At 35.6% G+C, this 22,680-nt stretch overlaps 1 protein-coding gene across 2 annotated transcripts in view; it reads right to left on the bottom strand.

The window, feature by feature from the left end:
- The window catches only part of DNAH5 (dynein axonemal heavy chain 5), a 114,995-nt gene that overhangs the window by 73,485 nt on the left and 18,830 nt on the right, over positions 1–22,680 (bottom strand). The window contains exons 12-26 of one of the 2 annotated variants that reach the window (XM_050970871.1): positions 21,489–21,596; positions 20,719–20,804; positions 19,628–19,949; positions 14,432–14,638; positions 12,583–12,754; positions 11,045–11,190; positions 8,785–8,947; positions 8,070–8,312; positions 6,927–7,117; positions 6,746–6,845; positions 5,325–5,461; positions 3,796–3,997; positions 2,667–2,902; positions 1,236–1,454; positions 464–526 (exon numbers count right to left, since the gene is read on the bottom strand). In XM_050970871.1, the coding sequence (XP_050826828.1) occupies positions 464–526; positions 1,236–1,454; positions 2,667–2,902; positions 3,796–3,997; positions 5,325–5,461; positions 6,746–6,845; positions 6,927–7,117; positions 8,070–8,312; positions 8,785–8,947; positions 11,045–11,190; positions 12,583–12,754; positions 14,432–14,638; positions 19,628–19,949; positions 20,719–20,804; positions 21,489–21,596 (2,595 nt within the window). The remainder of the gene's footprint in view (positions 1–463; positions 527–1,235; positions 1,455–2,666; positions 2,903–3,795; positions 3,998–5,324; positions 5,462–6,745; positions 6,846–6,926; positions 7,118–8,069; positions 8,313–8,784; positions 8,948–11,044; positions 11,191–12,582; positions 12,755–14,431; positions 14,639–19,627; positions 19,950–20,718; positions 20,805–21,488; positions 21,597–22,680) is intronic. The other variant, XM_050970872.1, reaches the window with a different exon arrangement.

Below are 22,680 nucleotides of genomic sequence, written 5' to 3'. Positions count from 1 at the left end.
GGGAACATAGTAGGAAGTCGAATGAATAGCAGTATGGGAAAAGCAGAAGCATTAAAAGTTGTTATTGCAGGAATAGATGTTAATAATGATACAAAAAAAATTAACACAGTAATGAACACAAGAATATATATATATATATATATATATATATATATATATATATATAGCCAAATACACTAAACTTGTGGGAAGGCTCTCATCAGAATATTGTATCTAGCAATCATTACTCATTATCTATGCAGCCTTTAGGTTGACTCCTAAAATATTTAGATTTTAACAGTATTCCTTGCAAATGCATAGAAAAATTCCAACATAGCTTTCACTAAGAGAAAACAGACTTTGCCAAATCAGTAACTCTATCTATCAATGAAAGATCATTCAACTACTGAGATTCCTTTTCAGAGCCTTTATGTGTTAGCTCCCTTGTAGTAAGTTTTAATTAATGTCTTAAAATTAACAGCACCTGGAATATGGTAAGCCTGTCATTGGCTTCCTGAGGTGTTAAGCCAACCACCATTGGCCCATTCTAAAAGGAAAAAGAAAAAAAAAAAAGACGTCAATTTAGAGGGTGAGAATAACCACAACTTATTTCTCATCACCACTTTCTAAATGCTAACCTCAAACATTTTACAGCCTCCAGATCCCCTCCCCAGATCAGATATCAACTGAACCAAGAGATGACAGTTAACCTTCTAGAACAAACACTTTTTTAAAACAGATTTTAAAAAAATCAAATAAGGCAACTACTTGTATTTTTAATGGAGAAATTTTTCATTACATTGCAAAAGCTAGGAAATCATAGCTCATTTTATGAGTAAAAGTCAGCATTACTTAAAAGATGATGCAAGATTAGTTCACCATCATTTGTTCTAATGAAAAAGAATGTGAGAGCTTAAGTCACTTGTACATATATCAGAAAGAAAGGTTTCCTGATGCTAACACAGTTTATCATTAATCCTAGTCTTCACATTTTTCATGATAATTAGATGCTTTTAAAAAACTTTAAATATCTCAATTCTTAATTTTTAGGAACTGATTACCAGCATTACTTACATCAGTCATGTACAAAACATTAAACAAACCTGCCCTGAACTGAAATCCAAACACCATCTTAACAAGAATAAACCTAGTCAACAGTAGAGGCCCATCCAATTAATTAGTCAAATCCAAAAACCTTTCCAAGTTCCCATCGCTCTTAAAGTATTTCTATAATACAATAAAACAGAAACACTTGCCTGATCATAATCTGAGTAGAACTGTGCACAGTCTTCAGTAAAAGTCTTCACAGCACTAATAAGCTCTCCTCTGAAGTTTGGCTGCAAAGCAACGAGCTCATCCTGCACTTCATTTGCACGGATTAGCAGTTTTTCCCAAGTGTAGTGCAACGTGTCCACCTTCTCTGTCTCTTCCTTGGCAACAAGTAGATCATATTTGCTCAGCATAGCATACGATTCCTGCCAGAAATTTGGATCAAGATGCATAAAATGGTAACTTCAATTAACTTTGTAAACACATATGGAAAACATATATTTTAAATCCTAGCATTTAAATTTTTTAAGAACGGAGAAGGACTGGTTAGAAAAATAAATTCTGCTCTTCTTGCATAGCCATTATCAAAATTGGGCAAATCAATACCAAACTGGAAGAAACATCTGCATTTTTTTCTCAGAGCACTGATTTCAGCTTGCACCACCAATGTATGAACATTCTACATAATGAAAACTCTAAGTGAATTTTCACTAAAACACAACTGACATTCACTTTCTATAAAATAGCACAGGGTAGGGTAGCAATAAACCTGTGGCAGTTTCATTTGAAAATCTTTGTATGAAGTGGAATTATTTCCATTCATGCTTTCCAGTTTGATCAAATGGTAGCCAAATTGCAAAAAGAGAAACGTAATTATCTGTCTACTACAAGACTGTGTGGAAAATATGCCAACCTCCTTTTCAAAACTGAAGCATCACTTCTTGTGCCTCGGGACTTGAGGCTCCTGCCTGCAGAGTTGGAAGCTTATGGGCAATCAGGATCATGAACATGTCAGGAATCATGAACATGTCTTAGGAAAAAGAATTCTACTCAAAAATCAAAGGTGCATTTTGCCATACTATAGCATTCTTAAATAAATACTCTAGTCAGGGATGCAGAGAAACAGTTACCATCTGTTTTTAAGCCTGCCATTTGTCAGATGTTCAGTAAATGCATTCTATCACATTAACTTTTTTTTAGGAAGTCAGCTGCTTTTGTTTATTTTAACTTATACAGCTGATAAAACCAATCAATCTTGTGTAGTCTGCCTAATATTAGCTTTTTATTCCTCTTGAGGCTTAGCTTAAAAAAAAATGGAATATCATTCCTTTTCATACACAGACTTCTTCCACAAAGTATGAAAAGATTTCTTGCAATAAATACCTATATTCTCATCTTCCTCTGACCTACATCACTCAATTTCTACACTGTTCACTAAACCACATCTTACCTCAGCAAGTTTACATTTGCCCAAATCAGAATTTCACAAAAAGTTTTACAGGAACACAACAAGCCTGTCACTCAACCCTCAACACATATTAAATCATACATTTTCAAAGTTCACTGTTAACCTTTAACCCAGAAAATAACTGCTCTCTTGAAACAGTACCCGTACATGCAACATTCCCACTAGCTACCTCAATGGGGCCAATTTGAGAGTCAATAGAGATCTGTAGTTCCCTGATCTCTTTTAAAGCTGACATGGCAATTCTGATATCATCCAGGTCCGCGATGCTGCGATTTAGCTTCTTGCCAGTTTCCTCTATAAAAGTCAAAATTGCTTCCATCTGTGTTCTGTACTTCTTATTGCAATGACACCCCAGCAAAGTCATCCAGGCTTTGGTTTCTGATCTCAGTGCTAGCTTCAGATCAGCTAAAAATATTGAACAATTAATAGATATTAGATATTATAAATATTTGTTAAGATGCAATTTCAATCTTTTTAATTACATTAGTTCTCTTCAGTGCCAGTTCTGGCTTTTCAGTCTAACCCTTCAAACAGAGATGATGAAATCACATGGACACCTTGAAGTGGATTATAAAATTGCTTGCAATTCATGATTGCTTTCCTCCTATTCTTCTCAGAATTTATCATCTTTTCTACTGGAAAGATCATCTAAAAATGTTGAAAAATTAATAGATGTTAGATATCATAGATTTTTTTTCAGGATGCACCTACTGGAAAGATGAGGCTGGTCTCCATACTCTTTGTCTTGCTCATCTACCATTATACAAACTTCAGTCCTATACATCACTTACAAATTGATTAATATTCTCATCTAAGCCTAAAATCTTTACAAAAATTAATCTTTTAAAAAAAATATGTGGGGAGGAAATTAGGAGTCTAATTATGAAAGCTGAAGAAACAAAGTTTGATCATAGCATTGGTGAAATTGTTAGATAGAAGGGGATTCAGCTGCCTCACTGCTTGCAGCTGGGCAAGGAGAAAAGTAACATAAACTTATAATCTTACTCCCATGAAATATGTACCCCTGGGAATCAGTGACAGAAGGATGGGCAAACATCTACTATCCACCCCATAAGTAAGCAGACATCTCCAGGTGAGGTAATAAACTCCAGCTAAGCCCCACAGATATTCTTGTGTTAGTGTTTTGTTTGCAGCATTTACGGATAAAAAAGCAAACAGCCCTTCTCTCTCCCTTTCCCCTTTCCATTTTAATCTAGTTCACCCATCCAAAACTGTCACATCTCTCCTGCCTACTGGAGTCAGAAAGTACATGTCTCTGGAGAGAAGCTGAACTCTACCAGTGTACAGTGCAATAGCTCCCACGCAGATGTATTCAGGCTCAGAATTGATTTTCAGGTCCAGGTCTTGGAAATGCAGAATTTCAGATTCAAACTCATAGAGTAATGGGTTTCCCACCACTAATTTATTAATGGTTTCCTCCTTGTCCCTCTGCCATACATGATGGTAACAACTAAAACTCTCCAAAGCTGTAAGAACTTCCTGAAAGACATTGACAAGTTCAAAGACAGATTCTCAGCCTCATGTATATAGCATGCATATAATTTCTTAGCAGCTGCTCATTACACTACAAACTCCATAGTGGAGCAGGTTGAATCATCTCACTAAACCAAAGGTTGCTGGTAAATTTATGCTAAAGCAAGTTCCATTACTGATCACACAGTGTGCCAGAAACCCTATGTTGATCACATCCAATTTGTCAGATTAGTTTAAACACTTGCCAATTAAGTGAATCTTCAGTCAATTAAATCATTTGAATCAGTGGGAAGTAAAGTTTAAAACTAGGATAGAGTACACTTGTCCTTCCCTGCCATTTCTTGGGCTAGAAACTGAAACCTGAGCTCCAGGGACCAACATAACAAGAAAAATTCATTCTGAAATAATGAAGCTATGAGACAATTTTTTTAACATTAATTTCTACACTCAATTCAGGTTTCTTTGATTTGAATATCATTTAATGAGTGTGAAAGAGAATCATTCTTTTAGTTCTCAGGAGTTCAGAAAAATGTGAGAAAGCTAAAGTTAAATCATCACTGCATCTAATTAAACAAGTAAATGAGAGATGAATGCTATGAGAGATAATCCACATCATGACTTACGATAAATATAGTACATGCAGGCATTTAAAGCTGGCTAAATCATAAAAGTTCACAAAATTACAAAATACCAAATACCAAAACACTATGATAACTGTCCACCATTATCAACCATTCAGAACCACTCTGGTGGTTATGTTTTAGTAGCACTGAAGTTACAAAGTCAAAGATTTTCACATGGCAAGACTCTTAAAAGATTGGACCAGCCCCAGAAGAAACTGATGCAGAGCTCCCTAAAGAAATACAATTTACTAAAGAGTGCATAGAATAAGAACAAGGCAAAGAAATTATGCATATCTTTTAAAATATATCCTAACCTAAACTAGCAAACCCTATGCAGCACTTTATAAATGCCAATCTGACAGACAGTTTTCCTCTAAAAACCTTCCTATCCTCTTTGTAATTTGGCAGAAATCATGCTGGCTTCATTAGCTACACACAACACAGCTACAATTAGGGGTTTTTATGATGTTTTAATTTATGCAGTATTAAAAACCTCATATCTTGGGACAGAGCACACTTAATCCATGTTACACTTTTAAAGCATATTTGCAAATTTTCAGCCACATGTTTTCTATCCACCATACTAAACTTTTTCATTATTATATTTAATCACAGCTTTAATTGCCTACCCTTATTACCCAAGGATAATAAAAGTAATACATTAATATCCCTCGGATAGTTATATTAAATTAACATCTCAATTGTCTTACCCCTTTTGTAGAATTGATGGCACTGCTGAGTAAAGACACTAATTTAGTAATTTCTTTGTTCTCTGAAACGTACTTGAAGTAGTTCTGGCTTTGTGCTGTATCAGATGAACTGAGTGATGCTGCATCTGATAAGCTATCTATAAAAGAAGATTCAAATATAGAAGTAGGCTTAGGACAGACATGCTGGTTAGGAGAAGTTAATTCTAATAGACAAAACCGAATGACATATTCTTTCAACAAGCATGCATTTTAAAGTTGAGTGTTCTTAAAGGCAACTAGTGTCAAGGAGGCCAAAACAAATTCATAAATATCTCAATTTTAGTAAAATTGCTCCATCCAGGTACCCTGTCAAATTTGGAACAAGTTCCACACCAATCTTACAAACAAAACCTTTCCTCTTCTCCTTCAAGGTTTATTCTGAATGCTCCACTTAAGTGATTCATTTATATATCAGCATTTGCTTACTTAATATATCAGCACTAAGCATTTCTATTTTCTGAAATACCCCACAACTGACAATTTGAACTACAAATTAACATTACCTCTGAGAAGATGACCATAACCAGTCCCCAAAAAGGAATAAAGTTTTAAAAAGTCCATTGCTTAGCAAATATCCACAGGTTTGACTTTATCATCATTTTTTATTTAATCTCTTGCAAGCCAAATTCTTAGTTTTGAAAGACTAATTCAACTTCTTAACCAGTTCTAGTATTACTGTCCTACGTTTTAGGTGCATAAGAGAGAGCTAACATAAAAGGACTCATACGTATTTTTAAGTATCTCAGTTACAATGTAGAACAAATAACTCGGCTTAATTTTAAACCATTTCAGAGAAGAAAAACCCAAGGAAAGGTACCATATTAAATTTTCTTGAACTAATGACTTCAATAACTTAATGTCTGGTCACAAAACAGAACAACAAAAATCCTTTTAGAAATTCTAGTCTATTCAATCTTTTACACAATCCTCTTTACACCAATATTGCAATTTACATAGGCATTTTTATTCAATACCAGGCATTGTGAAAGTTCAACTTACCCTTCTTAAAGGGTAAGCACAAGTTCTAAGATGCCATTTGAACTGGCCAAATTACAAACCACACTGGCAAATAATGAGAGATTATTCTGGAGCAAAATGACTAGAATTGTAACCAATATATATGTTATACCCCAAGGCATTAAAACTCTTCAAGAAATCCAAAAAAATCCTCTTACTCAAATCCACAGAAGGACAAGTGGCAAACCTGCTTTCTAATAAGAAAGAGATTTCTTCTCTGAGGCAATTTTAAATCTATGAGGTTGTTTAAAATCTATCAAGTCTACTAGTTTGGATGTATTTTGTAATTAATATCTTCCAATACATTCTGTATGAATCACATTTACATAACATTCAAAGTTAGTGATGTCAGAGTTTATCATTACCATGGATGTTTTTCTTTCCAGTCTCTTTCAGTCCATCATCAGAATCACTGTCTTTGCTCCCACTCTGCAACAGAAAAACTTTTCTCTCTAACGCTTTCTCCTGAAGAGAGAATAACATTTATTTTTTATTTGCAGCAGTTTTGCACGATTAGTTCTAAGTAAGGCTGTTAAAGACACCAACCTTGGATATTCTCTCCTTACTCCAATGTCGAACTCCTTTCATTACTTTCACAATACTATCTACAGCTTTATTAAGTGTCTGCTGTACCTCATCCAAAGAGGGTGTCATGATGATATTAGGGATAGATAGGTTAATATTAGTCCTAATTATAGGATAAGCACCTTTTTTCTTCTTAGACACACTGTGATTTTCTAAATAAAATATAAAAACAGAAGACAAACACAAAACAAAAAGGCTGATCATATTTTTTTCAGGACATCAAACTAGGCATTGTTTTGATATAAACCAATAAATATCTCTCTTATTGTAGAGTATTGAGTGTAATTCCTGAAGGGAAAAAGAACTCCTGAGTAATTTATAGGATGTACTGCTAAACTCTACAGCAGCACAAGTGAAAAGTAAGCGCAAAGCCATTTTTCTCCATGAAGCTCCTCTTCAACTTGCTCTGTGAAGCTAAATTCTCTTTAGCACACAATTTTGTGATCTGGTTGGTATTCCCAGTAAGCATATTAAATTGGGCCCAGAACCTCCTTAGAGTCTCATGGTATTGTATGCCTTACAAAACTATAGAGACCAAAGACAACTGCCCTTACTTTCATTTCTTAAAGGCATGTGACAATAATGCCTTCAGGTATTTCCATGCATGGTGATGGAAACTTCAAAAGTGTTCCATCACCATGCATGGAAATACCTGAAGGCAATTAGTAAGAGAAAAAAGACACCTGTATTGGTTTGTTTATACAGTTTTATGTAAAAGGCAAAGTCAAAAAGATCTTGTCAAATTATCAAGGTCTTAATTCATCAAGTTAATAATTGATAAATTTTAAGTGATAATTTATCGAGTTATCAAGGTCTTATAGAAACTTATCTATCAAGTCTAGCTCCAAATAGAATATTGGCTTCAGAACAGTATGGTGAGTCCTAAGAGAAACAGCATTGTAATGACACTTTTTTACTGTCACAAGAAAAAAAAACCTTTGGATATACACAATGTGACCAATTGTAACTTAACAAGATACCTAATCAAAATTCCTTTGTTTTCCCCTCTTTTACACTTGAGAGTCTTATTTATACAGTTATGGGGTATTACAGTTACATTTTTTTTAGATAGCCTAAAAGAGCAATGTACTACAATGCAGCCACCTAAGAAGTTGAGGGTGGAAGATGCATGAATGCGCTTGCGGATGGTCTCCAGAGTGTGTCGAGTGACTTTCAAAAGGGCATCAATATTACGATCATTGAAGTAGGAAAGCAGTTCATTGGCTTCTTCCTCTAACTTTTCTAAATCCATTCTCTTCCTCTTTGCTGTAGGAGACAGGCCAACCCACATCTCACTGGAATTTTGTGAGGAAGTCAAGCTTTTTGATCTTCTTTCCTCTTCTGTTGCTAAAACATAATAAATACATTTAGTTAAATACACATAAGGGACTTGAAAATACCATAATTCAACACCTCCACAAGTGTCAGAAATAATTTTTAGGAAGGGCAGAATTACTCACTTTTAATCTGCACCCCAGAGTAACAGCCCTATTCCTATCTGCCTTCTTATTCAGTACAAACTGGTAGATTATCATCAAAATTTAAATATTATTTCTTATTCTCTTTCTCCAGGAAGTCCAGCAATTAACCAAGGCTACTAAGTAGTTCTATGGCATGATAGATAAATAATACTGACCTATTCTGTAGATGATAAATGATTGTTAGATTATTCATTATCCAGGCAAATTCAAAGAAAAGTCTTTAGACATTGAATAGATGCTATTCAATACTTCAGTCACCTACGCTACAATGTCCCCCAACACAAATTATCAGCATGAAAAAGAAACAAACATCAAGGAATACAATGCCATCTTTTTACCTGTATTTTTGTTCCTTTTTTCATCACTGGGTAAAATTGACTTCTCGTCTTCTTTACTGACCTGTTCCTCAGAGTCAAGTAACATGTTTATCAGATCATTAGCAGCAGCTTCCACCAGTGAGCTTTTTAAGTGTAAAGTACGAGAACCTTTCATACAGAGCTCCTGGTATCGAACCAAAACAATATGCACTTATTGTCACAATTGTCATGTCAATTTCACAGTCACAGCAGCCTTTATTGACACAAATGTCAAGGCCTAAGATTTGTGGAAATCCAGATCTATATACAACATTAATTTTAAATTGGTTTGCTCCAAAACGCAAGATCAACAATAGAACAACAAGGTATCATAAATGTCTTTTAGCATTGTTTTGGCTTCTTTCTCAAATCACATGATTCATTACTTAACATTGTGAATCAATGTTTATAATGCCTAGTTTTACTAAAAGGCTCCCAAAAGCAAGGGCTTCCTGATTTTCTTAACTTTCTAATGAAGACATGGGAGATTCAACACATCTTTTAATCATTGCCACCTTATTCTAATTGGCTTGCCATATTGAGTATTAGCCAATCATATTTCCCATTTACAGCTAAAAAGAAGATAAAATCTACACAAGGTGTACTTATTATTAAAATAAACACTAAAATTATCAGCTGGAGAGAGAAGAAATCCAAGAATGAGATTCAATAAAGTTCACAAATTTATTACAGTACTGTGCATGCTTTTTCTCCAATACTTATAATGAAATCAATGAAGTATGCTTCAGCTAACTATAATTTTTGTCAGCAATGGCCTTTTAATTTTTTACTTCTTTAGTATCTCATATTTAACTCAATTCAAACAAACATTACTACCTTTGTTTAATTAAAAATCAATAATTGGAAATATTCAGCCATTTCCAAGTTTTAAGATAATCTTTGGCCTTCCTAAAAGTTCTTTTCAGTTGAGAGAAAAGGCAGATGTGACTTGTAATATCACAGCAAAACTAAACAAAGTACTCTGGGATTTTTCCACTGGGTAATTATTTTTGTTGCAGCAATTTCTTTAGAAACTTAAAAACACCTGTTATGTGACAGAAGTTATTTCTAGTCCCCTCTAATTAAAAATTACAGTAAGCTTACAAACTGCTACTCTTTTCATTGTACCAATAACTGGAGTTCTTACACCGCTTACTCTGCTAACTCAACTCAATTGGCCATTGTAATTGCAGTGTGTGTAATTGCTGTGTAGCAGTTCAAGTTTCCAAGTTACCATAGTGTGCAGAGAAGATTTTGTGCTCACTCTCACGTATTTTTACCTTAGTGAATATTCATTTTAGTACCTGCCCAATCAGGAAGGTAGCAGCAGGATCAAAAAAACAACATGATGGGTCACAATTGTGATTCACATGGATGTGAATTCACAAATTCATTTTTTAAAATAGTCATACTAATTTCATATAATATTTTTTTAAATTTTACTCTGTATTTAAAAACAAGGTGAGTTGTTACAATGGCCAAAAAAGAAAAGGCCAAAGAATTAAAAGAACTAAGATAATAAAAACTTTCATTTTTAATAGTTATTCCTACAAGAGAAAATGAATGGGGATTATCTGCTTGATTTTCTACAGTCTCTATCAAACCAAATTTATTTCAGGAGAAAACACATTAGACATTACCTAAAATGCAATACCTTACTATTGCCTCACAAAATTATTCTGACATAATTATGACCTCAATCAGCTTTCTAACTAACAATTTACATGTTTATAGTTAATTACCCTCAACATAAGAGTATTTGGATGGGGTGAAGGATGTTTTCCCAGAACACCTTCACCCAGATACCCCTGCATATGTTTTCCACATCCCATTACCAACTCAGGAGAGTTTGGGATACTCATTACAGAATCTTTTCCATAGTATTTACTCTCCTCAGGCAATTGCTGGAGAATTCCCTTATTTAAACAGGAATAATGACAAAAAAAAAAAAAGATACTATCATAGAGGTAAAATTTTTGAGTGATATGAAAGCATAAAAGAAATATCATACACTCTCTGGCTTGACATTAATAATGAATAGAATAGAACACCTCAGCTCAGATCTCTTTGCATTTGGTACTTTTGTTCCTTTTTAAGATCCCAGCCAAGCTAGTGGGGATTTCTGTTGTATCCCATGTATGCTTCATTAATTCTTCATTCAGAATTTTTTATCTCATAAAAAAGAAAAATATCTAAACTCAAAATCATCAATCTATTCTTCATGAAACTTTTATCTACTAACCTTAGTCTTTTGAAGAAATTCCTCACAGCTCTGTGGTTCATCTTCTGGCAACATACAGAGTGGCACTCTATTCATTTCTTGAAGGACAGCATCAATACGAAATTCAACCAAGTCATTCACTTGATCAAGCAATAACTCCAGCCCAGCTTTTGAAGAAAACAGAAGATTCAAGACAAGATTAAAGGTTTGAATTAATCGCCTTTGCAGAGTCCTTCAGTGTTGTGTTACCTCAACAAAAAAGAGTGTTACCAAACAATCCAGGGTCATTTTACCTCAACAAACTGTTATATTCCACTGTATATGAATTCTGCATCTTAACCAATTTAGTCCAAACATCTAAACTTTTATGGCAAGCTTCACCACAAGAACCATAATTAACTTTTGGCATAACAGATACTTACCTAGCATATGCTATCAATATGTTAAAAGATAACTATATTGTTGTATAAATATAAACTATTGTACAAATATATAACTTATAGCTTTTAATATAAAATACAGTATATATTATAAATATACATAAGATTAACTTACAGGATATGTATTTCAAACATGAAGACATTAACATTTAATTGAGTGCCAACAATGTTTCATCTTCTCCTATAGCTTGAACAAGTTACAACTTAGAGAATCTACTACAAACAGTAACTTTCAGCAAATAAAATCTCTATGCTTCAAACAAATGTTAGAGGCCAAACAATAGTTAACAGAAAACAATCACTAGAATTTAAAAACTTTAATAGCAATCTACTCTCAATGCTGAAGCTGAAATAGCAGCAAGGTGCCTGATCCAGACTCAAATTACTTTTGTTATACAAAATTAAATTAAGCATAATGTCAGGCTAGCATCCAAAATGCACTTTAATCTGCCATTTCAACTGAAGAAAATTTCTACTATAAATACTTATGCAATTTCAAGAAACAAAATCTGTTTGCTGCATAAATTAAGCTGAAGAAAAAGGAATTGGCTATTTTCAGAAAAAAAATATATCTCAGTATAACATTGTGATAATCTTTTGAAAACACTACAAGCTCATCTGTTTCCTAAAGCTGTTGTCCAAGATGTGTGTGCATCAGTTTTAAAGAGATAGATGTTTAAAAAAAAATTATTATGAAATGCTATTGAGCAATGACAGTGCCAGCTGATTCAGTGTTTTCTTCCTTGAGAAGGTGTTTTGTACATTATAGAAACAAAAAAGCAGGACTAGAAAAAGTCCAAAACTTAGGAGTTCTTTTAAAAAGTAGCCATCATTCTTTAAATTCAGAATACACTGGGCCTTGTGCACCATACTTTATGTTTGGTGTAATCCCAACTGCTAACATATACATTAGTAAAAATTGGATGAACATACAAGATAAAAAGAAGGTGGTGTTATAAAACAAATGTTTCATTAAATGCAGGACAGGTGAAAATTCTGATATCTTTTATATAAAAATCAATAAGAGCAAATCATGTAAAGAACTGTAATCTCATAATATAACTTGCATACATATAGAACAAATAACCAGAAGTTAATGGCAGCAGGCAAGTAACCTACCTAGCTTAGAAAAAACTGTATTAATGTATTTCTCAATATTCAAGGATGTCCAGTTCAGTAACATTAGACCTGGCTGGATAGCATCATCTACATTTACTAATCGAGGGGCCAGCAGTTGTTCAAAAGGGTGCTGTATTTTCAGTTTAATTCTTTTGTATTCTGCCAACATCAGCTGAAATAAATAATGAAAATATTAGTTAATATATACTAATTTGAACCTCTTCATGTACACACATTTATTACTAAACTAAGAAAATTCATCTATATGCACATTGCTGAAATTCTTAAGAAGTTATAATTAATTGCTTGGAAAAGGTTCTCATTATTTTTGGCAGAAGTTCACTAAGTGTTGCTCTTTATATCTCTATACACATTATTTGTTCTGTGTGAAGCACTACTTCACACAGAAATGAATCTTTGCTTGCACTGGTGCTGTGATGGAGTTAATTTCCTTCTCAATGGCTCACATGATGCCATGTTTCAGATTTGTGACCACAACTGTGTTACTAACACACTGATATTTTGGGTACTGCTAAACAGCACTCGTACAGCATTGAGTCCTTTTCTGCTTCTCACACTACTCTGCTGGTGACTGGGGACACACAAGACACTGGGAAGGAAAGTAGCCAAGACCTCAACTGATTAATGGGATCCCATACCTCTGACATCATGCTTAAATTTCAAATTGGGAGAAGAAGGAGGGAAGGGGACACTCAGAGCTATGGTGTTTGCCTTCCCAAGTAGCTGTGGTACTGCCTAGTTTTACCAGATTAATTCCTTATTTTTTTCCCTTGTGCATGCACCTCTTGCCCTCCCTATTAAATTGTCTTTATCTCAACTCACATGATTTATATTTTAACCTTCAGATTCTGTCCCCCATTCCAAGGAAGGGAGTAAGGAAGCAGCTGTGTGACATGTGGTTTCCTACTGGGTTTAAACCACATAACAGAAAAATCTTGCAATCTTCAGTTGGTAAATGAGTGTTAAAGAAGATAAAAAGCCCAAGGAAGCCCATCTAGGTGAACTTTCCAGCAATTCTAATAAGATCAGCCTTACCAGAACTATATTATACTATTTTCTTCCTAAGGCCTCTTTAACCCTCTGATCTAGTTTCACATGTTTGGCAATAACATTACGACTTAAAGTCATAAAGACTTTATTATTTATGGGGTTTATTTATTTCAAAGTAGTCCTTTGACTACTATAAAGTCATTTGACTACTATAAACCTATAAAGCTATAGGTTTCTGTACATCTATTTTTGAATTCCCATCTTGAGTCACCGACAATCTTGTCTGTTCATAGGCAGATAAAGTTATCCAAAGGACTTAAAAGACAAGAGAAAGGGAAGTTTCACCTCTTTTTAAACTGTTCCACAGACATCTGTGTAAAACACCAGTGCCAGAAAAACACAAAAAAGGCTGCTGCTTGCAGCATGCTTTACACTTATTAAAAGCAGACCAGTTGTTCCTCCCTCCCAAGTATCCCCTCAAAACAAATGCTGACCAATGTTGACTTCATTATTGGATAAGAGATAAATTGCTTATCATTTAGGAAGCAAGCAACAGCACAAGGCATTTTGCAAGCCCCCTTTCCTCCCCATTCTCATCTCTGCCCCAGGCTCTGCAGAGCTTCCCCAAACCCAGGTATCTGCAAAGTAACTTCACAGAAAACATAAAGCCAAGAACATTTTTTAAGTGCCTCAAGACAATCATACAAATAAGAAAATAGATTTGCAGATGTTTTCGTAGTGCATAAGGATCTATCTGCATTTATCCTCTTCCATATGTACTGAACCCAGGCATCTTAATGTACAGCACTCATACATAAAATAATTAATGTAAACCCACACGCAAATTGTTGGCAATCTTCTTGTACCAGTCTCTCTGCTGTTGAATAACACTTGCAAATGGTGGAATTTCAAGGCACATGCGAGCCATGCAATCTGTTTCTCTGATTAAAGTTAATATTTGAGGGTCAAAATTCACAAATAATTCTCCTGTTTCTGGAGCTTTTACCAAGAGAGTTGCTTGAAGTCCTCTTTTAGTTAATTCAATCTGCAGGAAATAAAGTCATCATTCTGATCACACCAGCCACTACAACAAAATACTTTGCTTTGCATATAAATATAACTTTTGAAGACACTAAAATCAAGTACTGTTGACAAAGATTGATACATTATACAAATCCAAAGCAAAAATTTATTAACACAATATCTATGGACTCAAATGCCTAATAATCAAACTGGTGTTTATCTAACAGATATTCTTATGTTGAGTCTTGGATGTTATGAAGCTGCATTCCACAGTCCAAAATCAAATCAAAGCCTTAGATTTTCTTGCTTCAACCATCTTAAATCTTAACCCTCATCTCCTCAGAACTTATTCTGCAATAAGGCTGCCCATAACTTCCTCAATGAATTGAAGTATTCTTGGATAACCTCTTCACATATCATTTGAATAAACTTATCCCCATTTCTCCTTTCGATTGTTTTCCAATAGCTAATAGATATAGCAATCTTAATGATATTCATAATTATAACCAACACCAGGGCAAATCTTTAAAAATACTAAAATCAATGCCTATTATAGATTTTTTTTAATTCTTAAAAGCAAAGCATGATCACACAATTGGTTTAACTGCCTTATTTAAATATTAGAATACCATTTGTTCTCTGTGTGATCACAAAGGACAGCATTCCTTAGACCACCACACACTGAAAATTTGGCTGACACCAAAAAGCAATACTGCCTTAGGTAGGCAAACTTTTCCTACATTAAAAACTTTGCTGCTATTCTTATTTTCCAGTTGTACTTGGTTGGTGTAACTTTCTTGTTCTTTATTCACTCCTCAAATTTCATGTTTCACATTACATTGAGATGGAGCTTATTTCTGGGCCATAGTTCCAGAATCACTGGTACCTTTCAGTGCACTTTTTTCTATTTCTATGGAACACAGAAAATTTGCACGCCCTTTCAATGTCTAAAATATAGGGGAGCATACTGCTTGCTTCAGCAATATTATGTACTATCAAGACATTTTACACAGCATTTTTCAAGAAATAATCTAATCAATTTTCGTGAATGAAGATGTCATCTTCTATCCACTATCATCAGTCTTCTAAGGGAAAAAAAAAAGCTCAATGGCTTTAAAGAGAAGCTGGTTTTTGTTTTTCTGTAAAGTTCAACAGCAAATCTTACTGTACTCATTTTTGAGCTTCATAATTATTATTCCCACTCTCAAGTGTTCCTCTCCTGTTTATGTTTTCTTCTCATGCAGTTTTCATTGTTAAGGTAACAGAAAAAGGCAGTGGAAATAAGGGGTATATTGAAGGCACAAATCTTACACTGCTAAATAATTATAATTAACTTTTACACTTCCAGGTAATTTATTATTTTAATATGTCCAAATTGAACATCATTTGCCATAGCAAAAAAAAAAAAAAATCTTTTCTTATTATAAAAAAAACCCAAACCTGGATTAATAACCATCCAGTAACAAGTAGAAAAAATAGGGGCAAAAATGTTTGGAATACTCAGAAAGTGACACTAAGCTTAACATTTACATTGTACAGAATTCGTCTTCCTATTGCATTCCCCACTTGCCACTCTAGTGGGTGGTTTTTTTTTTGCTCAGGAGTAGAGCAGGAGCTCCACCTTGTGTTCTGTGACCCTCATCTCCACACCCGTGTGCACTCTTCTTGCCTCGAGGGAAGAGACTGCAGAGCAGCAGTCACATTTTTTTGCCGTGCCTGGTAGACTAGTGCATGTATGTTAAAGTGAATATACATTTCACGTCTTTTCAATTCATGTGTGTATGTTCCAAACTTGACATTTTGTTCAAATCCAGCTCTCTTTGTTCCCACCTAACGAGTATAAAGTTGGAGCGGGCCCTGGAAGTTTATAAAGCTGACAAGTGTGATTTGACTGCTACAGGAGAAAACAGACAGGTAACAAAAGATCAGTACAGATTAGAATCAGAACTCAGATGATTTGGACCTCATAAAGGAAGGCACACTTCAGGGGAGATGCCTGGGATGTGAGAGTTATTTCAGAAAAGATGAAATGTACTTGACTGCTCCATGAAGGCACGGTACATGTCAGAAAATCTAATCACTAGATCATCTAGCCAAAGATGCAGCCCCACAAGAATCATACATTCTCCTCAGTCTATAGATGAGACAAGTCAGTGAAAACTATCATCAGTATACTTTGAATGATTCCAGCTCAGTTCTGGAATCAAAAAAGAATCTGAGTCCAAGACAGAAATACTAACCAAATGCAGCAGATTTCCTGGAGCATTACAATTCATTCCATAAAATGTGAGGGATATGCACCAGCTCTCTGCGAAGAGCACATGAAAACATATGAACTTCCTATGCTAGCAGAATAAGCATTACAGACCTTTCTAAGTACAACAGAAGTTTTCATTACTGCCTGGAAGCAGGACCAACTGTATGCAGGTTAATGGTGCCAATTTAGGATGTGGTGTTCCTGAGCCATATTGTAGGATGAAACAACAATTGAGGTACTACTGTTCAGGTTCCTTGAGCCCCAACTTGCACTCAACTCCAGATTAATCATCAATAATATATATTCAGCACTAAGTCTCAATGCAGCATATTTTATGTACTCTAATATTGCAGTCATTTCTCCTGGCTTACTAAACCAAATTGACACCAAAAATTCCCACCTACAGTATCAGACAATCAAATCTGGTGACTCTTCAAACTACGTTTCACACTGCATGTCAAATGCAAGTGTGGCAAAGGAAGGATCAGGAAAACCTTATATATTCAGACTGGAGAAAAAGCAGCTGGTACCTCTGGTCCCAGATCTGGTCCTAGACTACCTTTGAGAGACTGATGTTTATCAGCACCAGAGACTTCCATTGGTGTACAAAAGCTGGGCCTGAGCTCCAAAAACAACAGGCAAATGCATTGACAGGTGTCACACAACCTTTAAAACCACAGTCTGGAGATTCTGATCCTTCTTTTTCAGCTTTGCAAGGCTGACACCAATTTTTCTATAAGGTGCTCTTTGACAAGGCAACAAAGAAACTGGAAGTGAAAATTATGCCAAAACAATAGTAGAAACTTGCAGGGATTTTGAGGCTTTAAAGCAGCCCCTGCAGAAGCCATCTGATAATGTAAAGGTAGTCAGAGGTTCTATGTACAAAACCCAAGAGGGCAAAATGAGTCAAATGAAATTTAGAATTTAAGATAAACCATGCTCTCTGAAGAATATTCAGGCTATCAAGTGTTCTGCCTGTAAGGCCCCAAACAACTTGCTCAATGAGACACATAAAAAGGACTTATGGTTGTTCATGTACTCAGAGTTGCATGCACCGGAGAAACACCAACAAGATATTCTCAAGAGAGATAAAAAGACTTTACTGGCAACTTTAGAAAATCACAGAACTTTGGCAAAAGGTTTAGTACCATATTCAGTCAACATAAAACACTTATCAAAGCATTAACTTGGCCCATCCAACTTTGCAAACTCTAAGCCCACTTGATTTTAAATTACTCCAGAAATTCCAAGAAGAGAGAATTAGAAGAAGATAAAGAAAGACTGAAAATATATAGAATAGCACACATATTGCTGTCAATTCCTGGGTTCCAGCAGTTCAGATAGAAATTCCAAGAGAATGTAGAGTCAAGACATCAGATAGCTTCATATTCAGCTTTAAATACCCTTTGGCTTTCCTAGGCCCTTCCCCTGGGTGGGACTTCCAGTCATTTGGCCACTCAGGAGCTGGGTTAGGGGCCGCAGAGGAGGATGTGGATCAGTGCCTCGGGTGTGCCAGGGATTGGCAGCCACTGCAGGGCTGGGATGCAGGGTCTGGGGGGGGATGGACAGTGCACTGCCTCACCAGGGCAAGGTTCCACTTGCCCCTTCCCCCACACACATGCATCCTAAAATTGTCAACAGGAAATGAAATTACTTTGTACTGGTTCTGATTGTGTTAATTTTCGCTGTCGGCATTTAATTTCCTTCCTAGCAGCTTGTGTGGTGTCATCGGGTTTGTTATCAGAGCAAAGCTGATAACACAGGGATGTTCCAGCTGAGCAGCGCTTGCACAGCATCAGGGCCTCTCATGCTCTCACTCTGTCCACACAGTGACTCGATTGGGGGTTGGGAGTGGGGATGAAGGGTGCAAAAGAGGCTGTGAGGGGACAAAACCAGGCAGATGCCATGAAAGAACAAAAGGATGTTACAAAATAAGCAAAGGGTTATTCCTTGCCATTTAACATCATGCTCAGCAATGCAAAGGGAAAGGCAGGGGCTGAAGGGGTTAACCACCCTCTGCTCTGGAATTGGTTAGACATTGACTGGAAGATGGTGAGAAATTTCCTCTGCAGCCCTTTTTTTCCCCTTTCTTTCTCCATTTCTCCTTCACTAAGCAAACAATTTACCTCAACCTATAAGTTTTCTTGCTTTTGCTTTTCCTTTCCTCTTCCCTGTCTCACTGGGGGTGCATGGAGGGGAAGTGAATGAGCATTCTGTGGTGCTTAGCTGCCCATTAGGTTTAAATCACAACTGGCTCAAAGCTCACTTGTGCACTGAGTATCTGTTCAGACTGGATGCTTTTTACATGTGTATTTACAGAGTGTACCCATGGATTATCACTCAAAATTTGTTTTATCCAGAGCAGAGGAAACCTCTTTGTCTGCTTTCACTTTTGGCCAACCAGCTGATAAAACTCATCTCCCCACACATGATGATCTTGCACCAGTCAGAAGAATGTAGTAGAGACAGAGGGGCAGCTAAGCCTACCACTGGATAGTCATTATATGGTTTTTTTCCTAACTTCTTAGTTATGAAAGGTCTTTCAGTTGTTCCTAAAATCAACTACAGGTACTACAGGCCCTATTTTTTTAACAGGAACACTTTCTTGTGAAATAACTTTTCTTATTCCATCCCTCACTTGAGAGTCATCATAAGTCAGGTTAAGCATACCTGACTACTGCTACTAACCAGGGATAACGCCATTTTTAATTTTTTTTCTCTAAGGAATATCTTAATCAAAATCAGCAGTCTTACCTGCTGAAGCCATTCCCTGTGGTAGATCACCTCAAATTTCATAAGAACTTTTGCTACTTTGTTGTAATTGCGGATTATGCTCTTGCCATCTGGTGTTTGTAGAACTGCTGGATGTCTCTGGAAGGTCTCCATGGGCTCCTTGATCCTATGGAATAGGTGACGTGCCCACAAGATCTTGCCAGCTATTGGAGGCAGATTGCGAGCCAGTGGAGGGTCCCTCTTGTGCCTAGTGTAGATCTTACAGACACTTTCTATGTCATGGCCATAGTTTTGAAATATTTTCTGATACTTTTCATCAATGCCAAGATTTGGGATTTGCAATCTGCTTGGAAAAATAATGAGAAAACTCCTTCAACACTTCTGAAATATACTTCGAATGCATTGTTGGAAAACAGTTGTTCCAGATTCCCTTGCACGCTTTAGAAAATAGCTACTTTGGCAGCAGAGTTTTCAGCTTGAACAAATGCTGTCACAACCTGATTCCAAGCAACAAAGATTTAGACCAGATGATAAAAGTTTCCAAGTAAGCCTACACATTTTCTGTTTTGTCACTGTTTTCAAACACTGGGCTGAAATTATGTGCAGCAAACTGTAACCAATTCACCACTAGCTGTCTATTCTATTAAACAGATTATAATACAAAAACTGACAGAATAAAGAGTGAGGCTGTTTTGCAGCAATGTTAAATTATAAAGACAAATTTCACTGTTTCTTACTAAAAGCACTTTGCTCTCTTCTAACTGCATTGTGGCAACAAATTAATGTCATTGTTCTAGTACAAAGCTAAGGCAAATATGCTAACAGACAAAGTTTTCCTGTACTTAGGCTGATTTTGAAAGATGAAGTTCAAAGTCCACTTATATTTTGCAGTTTCTTATACAAATAATATGGCTTTTATTCATTCAAACTGCTAAGACAAGTCTTAATGGGGCTGAACAGCTGAGAGTAAAGAGGTTGTGTTGGCTTTGTTTGTATTTAAGAAAATGCCTCCTGCTCTCCTCTCCCTCCCTCCTCCCTGCCCTTTCCACCATCCTCAACGTTTTATTTCCATTGCCTGGCAGAGTTTTAGCAATCTAAGTAGGGCATGTTACCTTTCAAATTTCTGCAACGTACTCAGTGCCCTTTCAGTGTTCAGAATAGTTTCAAAGGTGATGTCCATGAACCTCCTTAATTGATCCTGGAGAAGAGTAAATAATTCTACATCAGATAAGTCCCTAAAACACACATCAAATATGCCAAGTTTTATTTGACAGGGTTTAACATGCAATATATTAGAAGATAATTTGTTTATGTGAAACTAATCACAAGAAGTATTATTTCTTCCCTTGTTTTCTTCCCACAATAATTAAACAAATCACAGCCAACTTTCAAGGCATTTTCTTTCCAAGTTCCCTCTGTAGATTTGCAACCAGCAAAACTTCTATACTCTCCAAATGTTTCACCTTGTTGAGAGGGCTCAAAGATGCTTGCTTACCTCTCTAGCAACCAAAGCAAGACAAGCTTTTTTTTTTTTCTGCAGATACCCTTTCCTTTCCCCAGCTTGTGATTTCAGAACTATTGGAAAGTTAATTATCTGACTTATTTGTACTACACTCCTATTCACTCAATGAAATCACCAGTTTTTGTTATTCTTGCCAGCACACAGTAATGAAAAATCCTTTTGTTGGAGGACCCCTATGGCCCATTCCATTAGTCTGAAAGATAGTAAATAGAAGCTTCAAAGTGGAAATATATTGGAATAATTTTTCAATTTCAGAATACAAACTTTGACATTTGCATATATTTTGTGGTAACTCAGAGAGGATAATAAGGATTCCTCAATAAATTAAATTATATTGTATAATTGTATCATAAAACCTACATGAAGATCATTTATGTCTCTGCAAAACTCTTCATAGTCTTGGTCAAAATCAGTCTTCCGCTGATCCAAGAAATCATAATCCTTATTCTTCATGTTGTCAACAATGCTCTAAACAATTTCACAGAAATAGAAAACTATTACCAAAAAATGTCTTATGAAAAAGACTTACCACACCAAACATTTAGCGCAACAGGCCGTGAATGTTCACATGTTACCTTTGCTAATAGTTCCCAGTACTTACTGAGTAATATAAGCAAACCCCTTAAAAGAAATATTTGCAGGAATCAAGTTGGTGTAATGTCCATTAAAATTTCATTTGTATTATTTATTTCTACTTTATGTCAATTGGAACTGACAGAAAATTGAAAATTTAGACTTGCTTTTCATCAAAGACATTTTTTACTCATTAAACATTCTGTCATGCAGAAGTACATTTCTATTAAAAACTTAAAGTTCAACAGAGAAAAATATCTTCACATCATTATTTTCCATGTCCTTTAAACAACTGATTCCATATATAAATAGACTATTCAAAAAGCACAGTGAGAGGCAGCACATCACCAGCCCACAACTTAGTATTCCTGGCTTCTGTTACACAGCTGCTGTCTACACACATGAAAGTATATTTAATCAGCATCTCCCTCGAGGTGCACACACAGATTAAGGATTTCTAATGATAGACTACTGTTTAACATCCTAGTAGATTACCACAGTGTAACTATGAAACTCAACATATTTCCAGCTAAGCTGACTTCCATCATTTTATAGTAAGTCAACTGAAATTCTGTTTCATTGCATTGCTGTGAATAAAAATTCCGTCTTTTCCTTGAACAACAAGCAAATCCTAGATAGGGACTAAGTGTTAAGGCATAAAGAAAAGCAAAATAGTTAATTCCTATTGTAAAAAATTTTAAGATGTTTAATCAGTCACATACTAACTATAGCTATGGCTCATGTCAAATACTTTTGTCACTTTAAAAAGAAGTGTGATCACTTTCGTGCCCTTTGTACAACCTATGCAGAACCTTCCACATAGCATTTTTTACCTAAGCATCCTTCATCCTGAAACACAATTGACTTGAGCTGGGTCGCACACAAAGTTCTTGTTTAAAGACTTGGGTGCTGCAATGGATAATGAGGTGTAGCTGTACAAAGTTTGCATTGCAGCCTGGGCTGATGGTCACTGATGGCA

The sequence above is a fragment of the Serinus canaria genome, chromosome 2, assembly GCF_022539315.1.
Source record: "Serinus canaria isolate serCan28SL12 chromosome 2, serCan2020, whole genome shotgun sequence".
In the NCBI taxonomy this organism is placed as follows: Eukaryota; Metazoa; Chordata; class Aves; order Passeriformes; family Fringillidae; genus Serinus; species Serinus canaria.
This window is presented reverse-complemented; position numbering and strand designations above follow the sequence as displayed.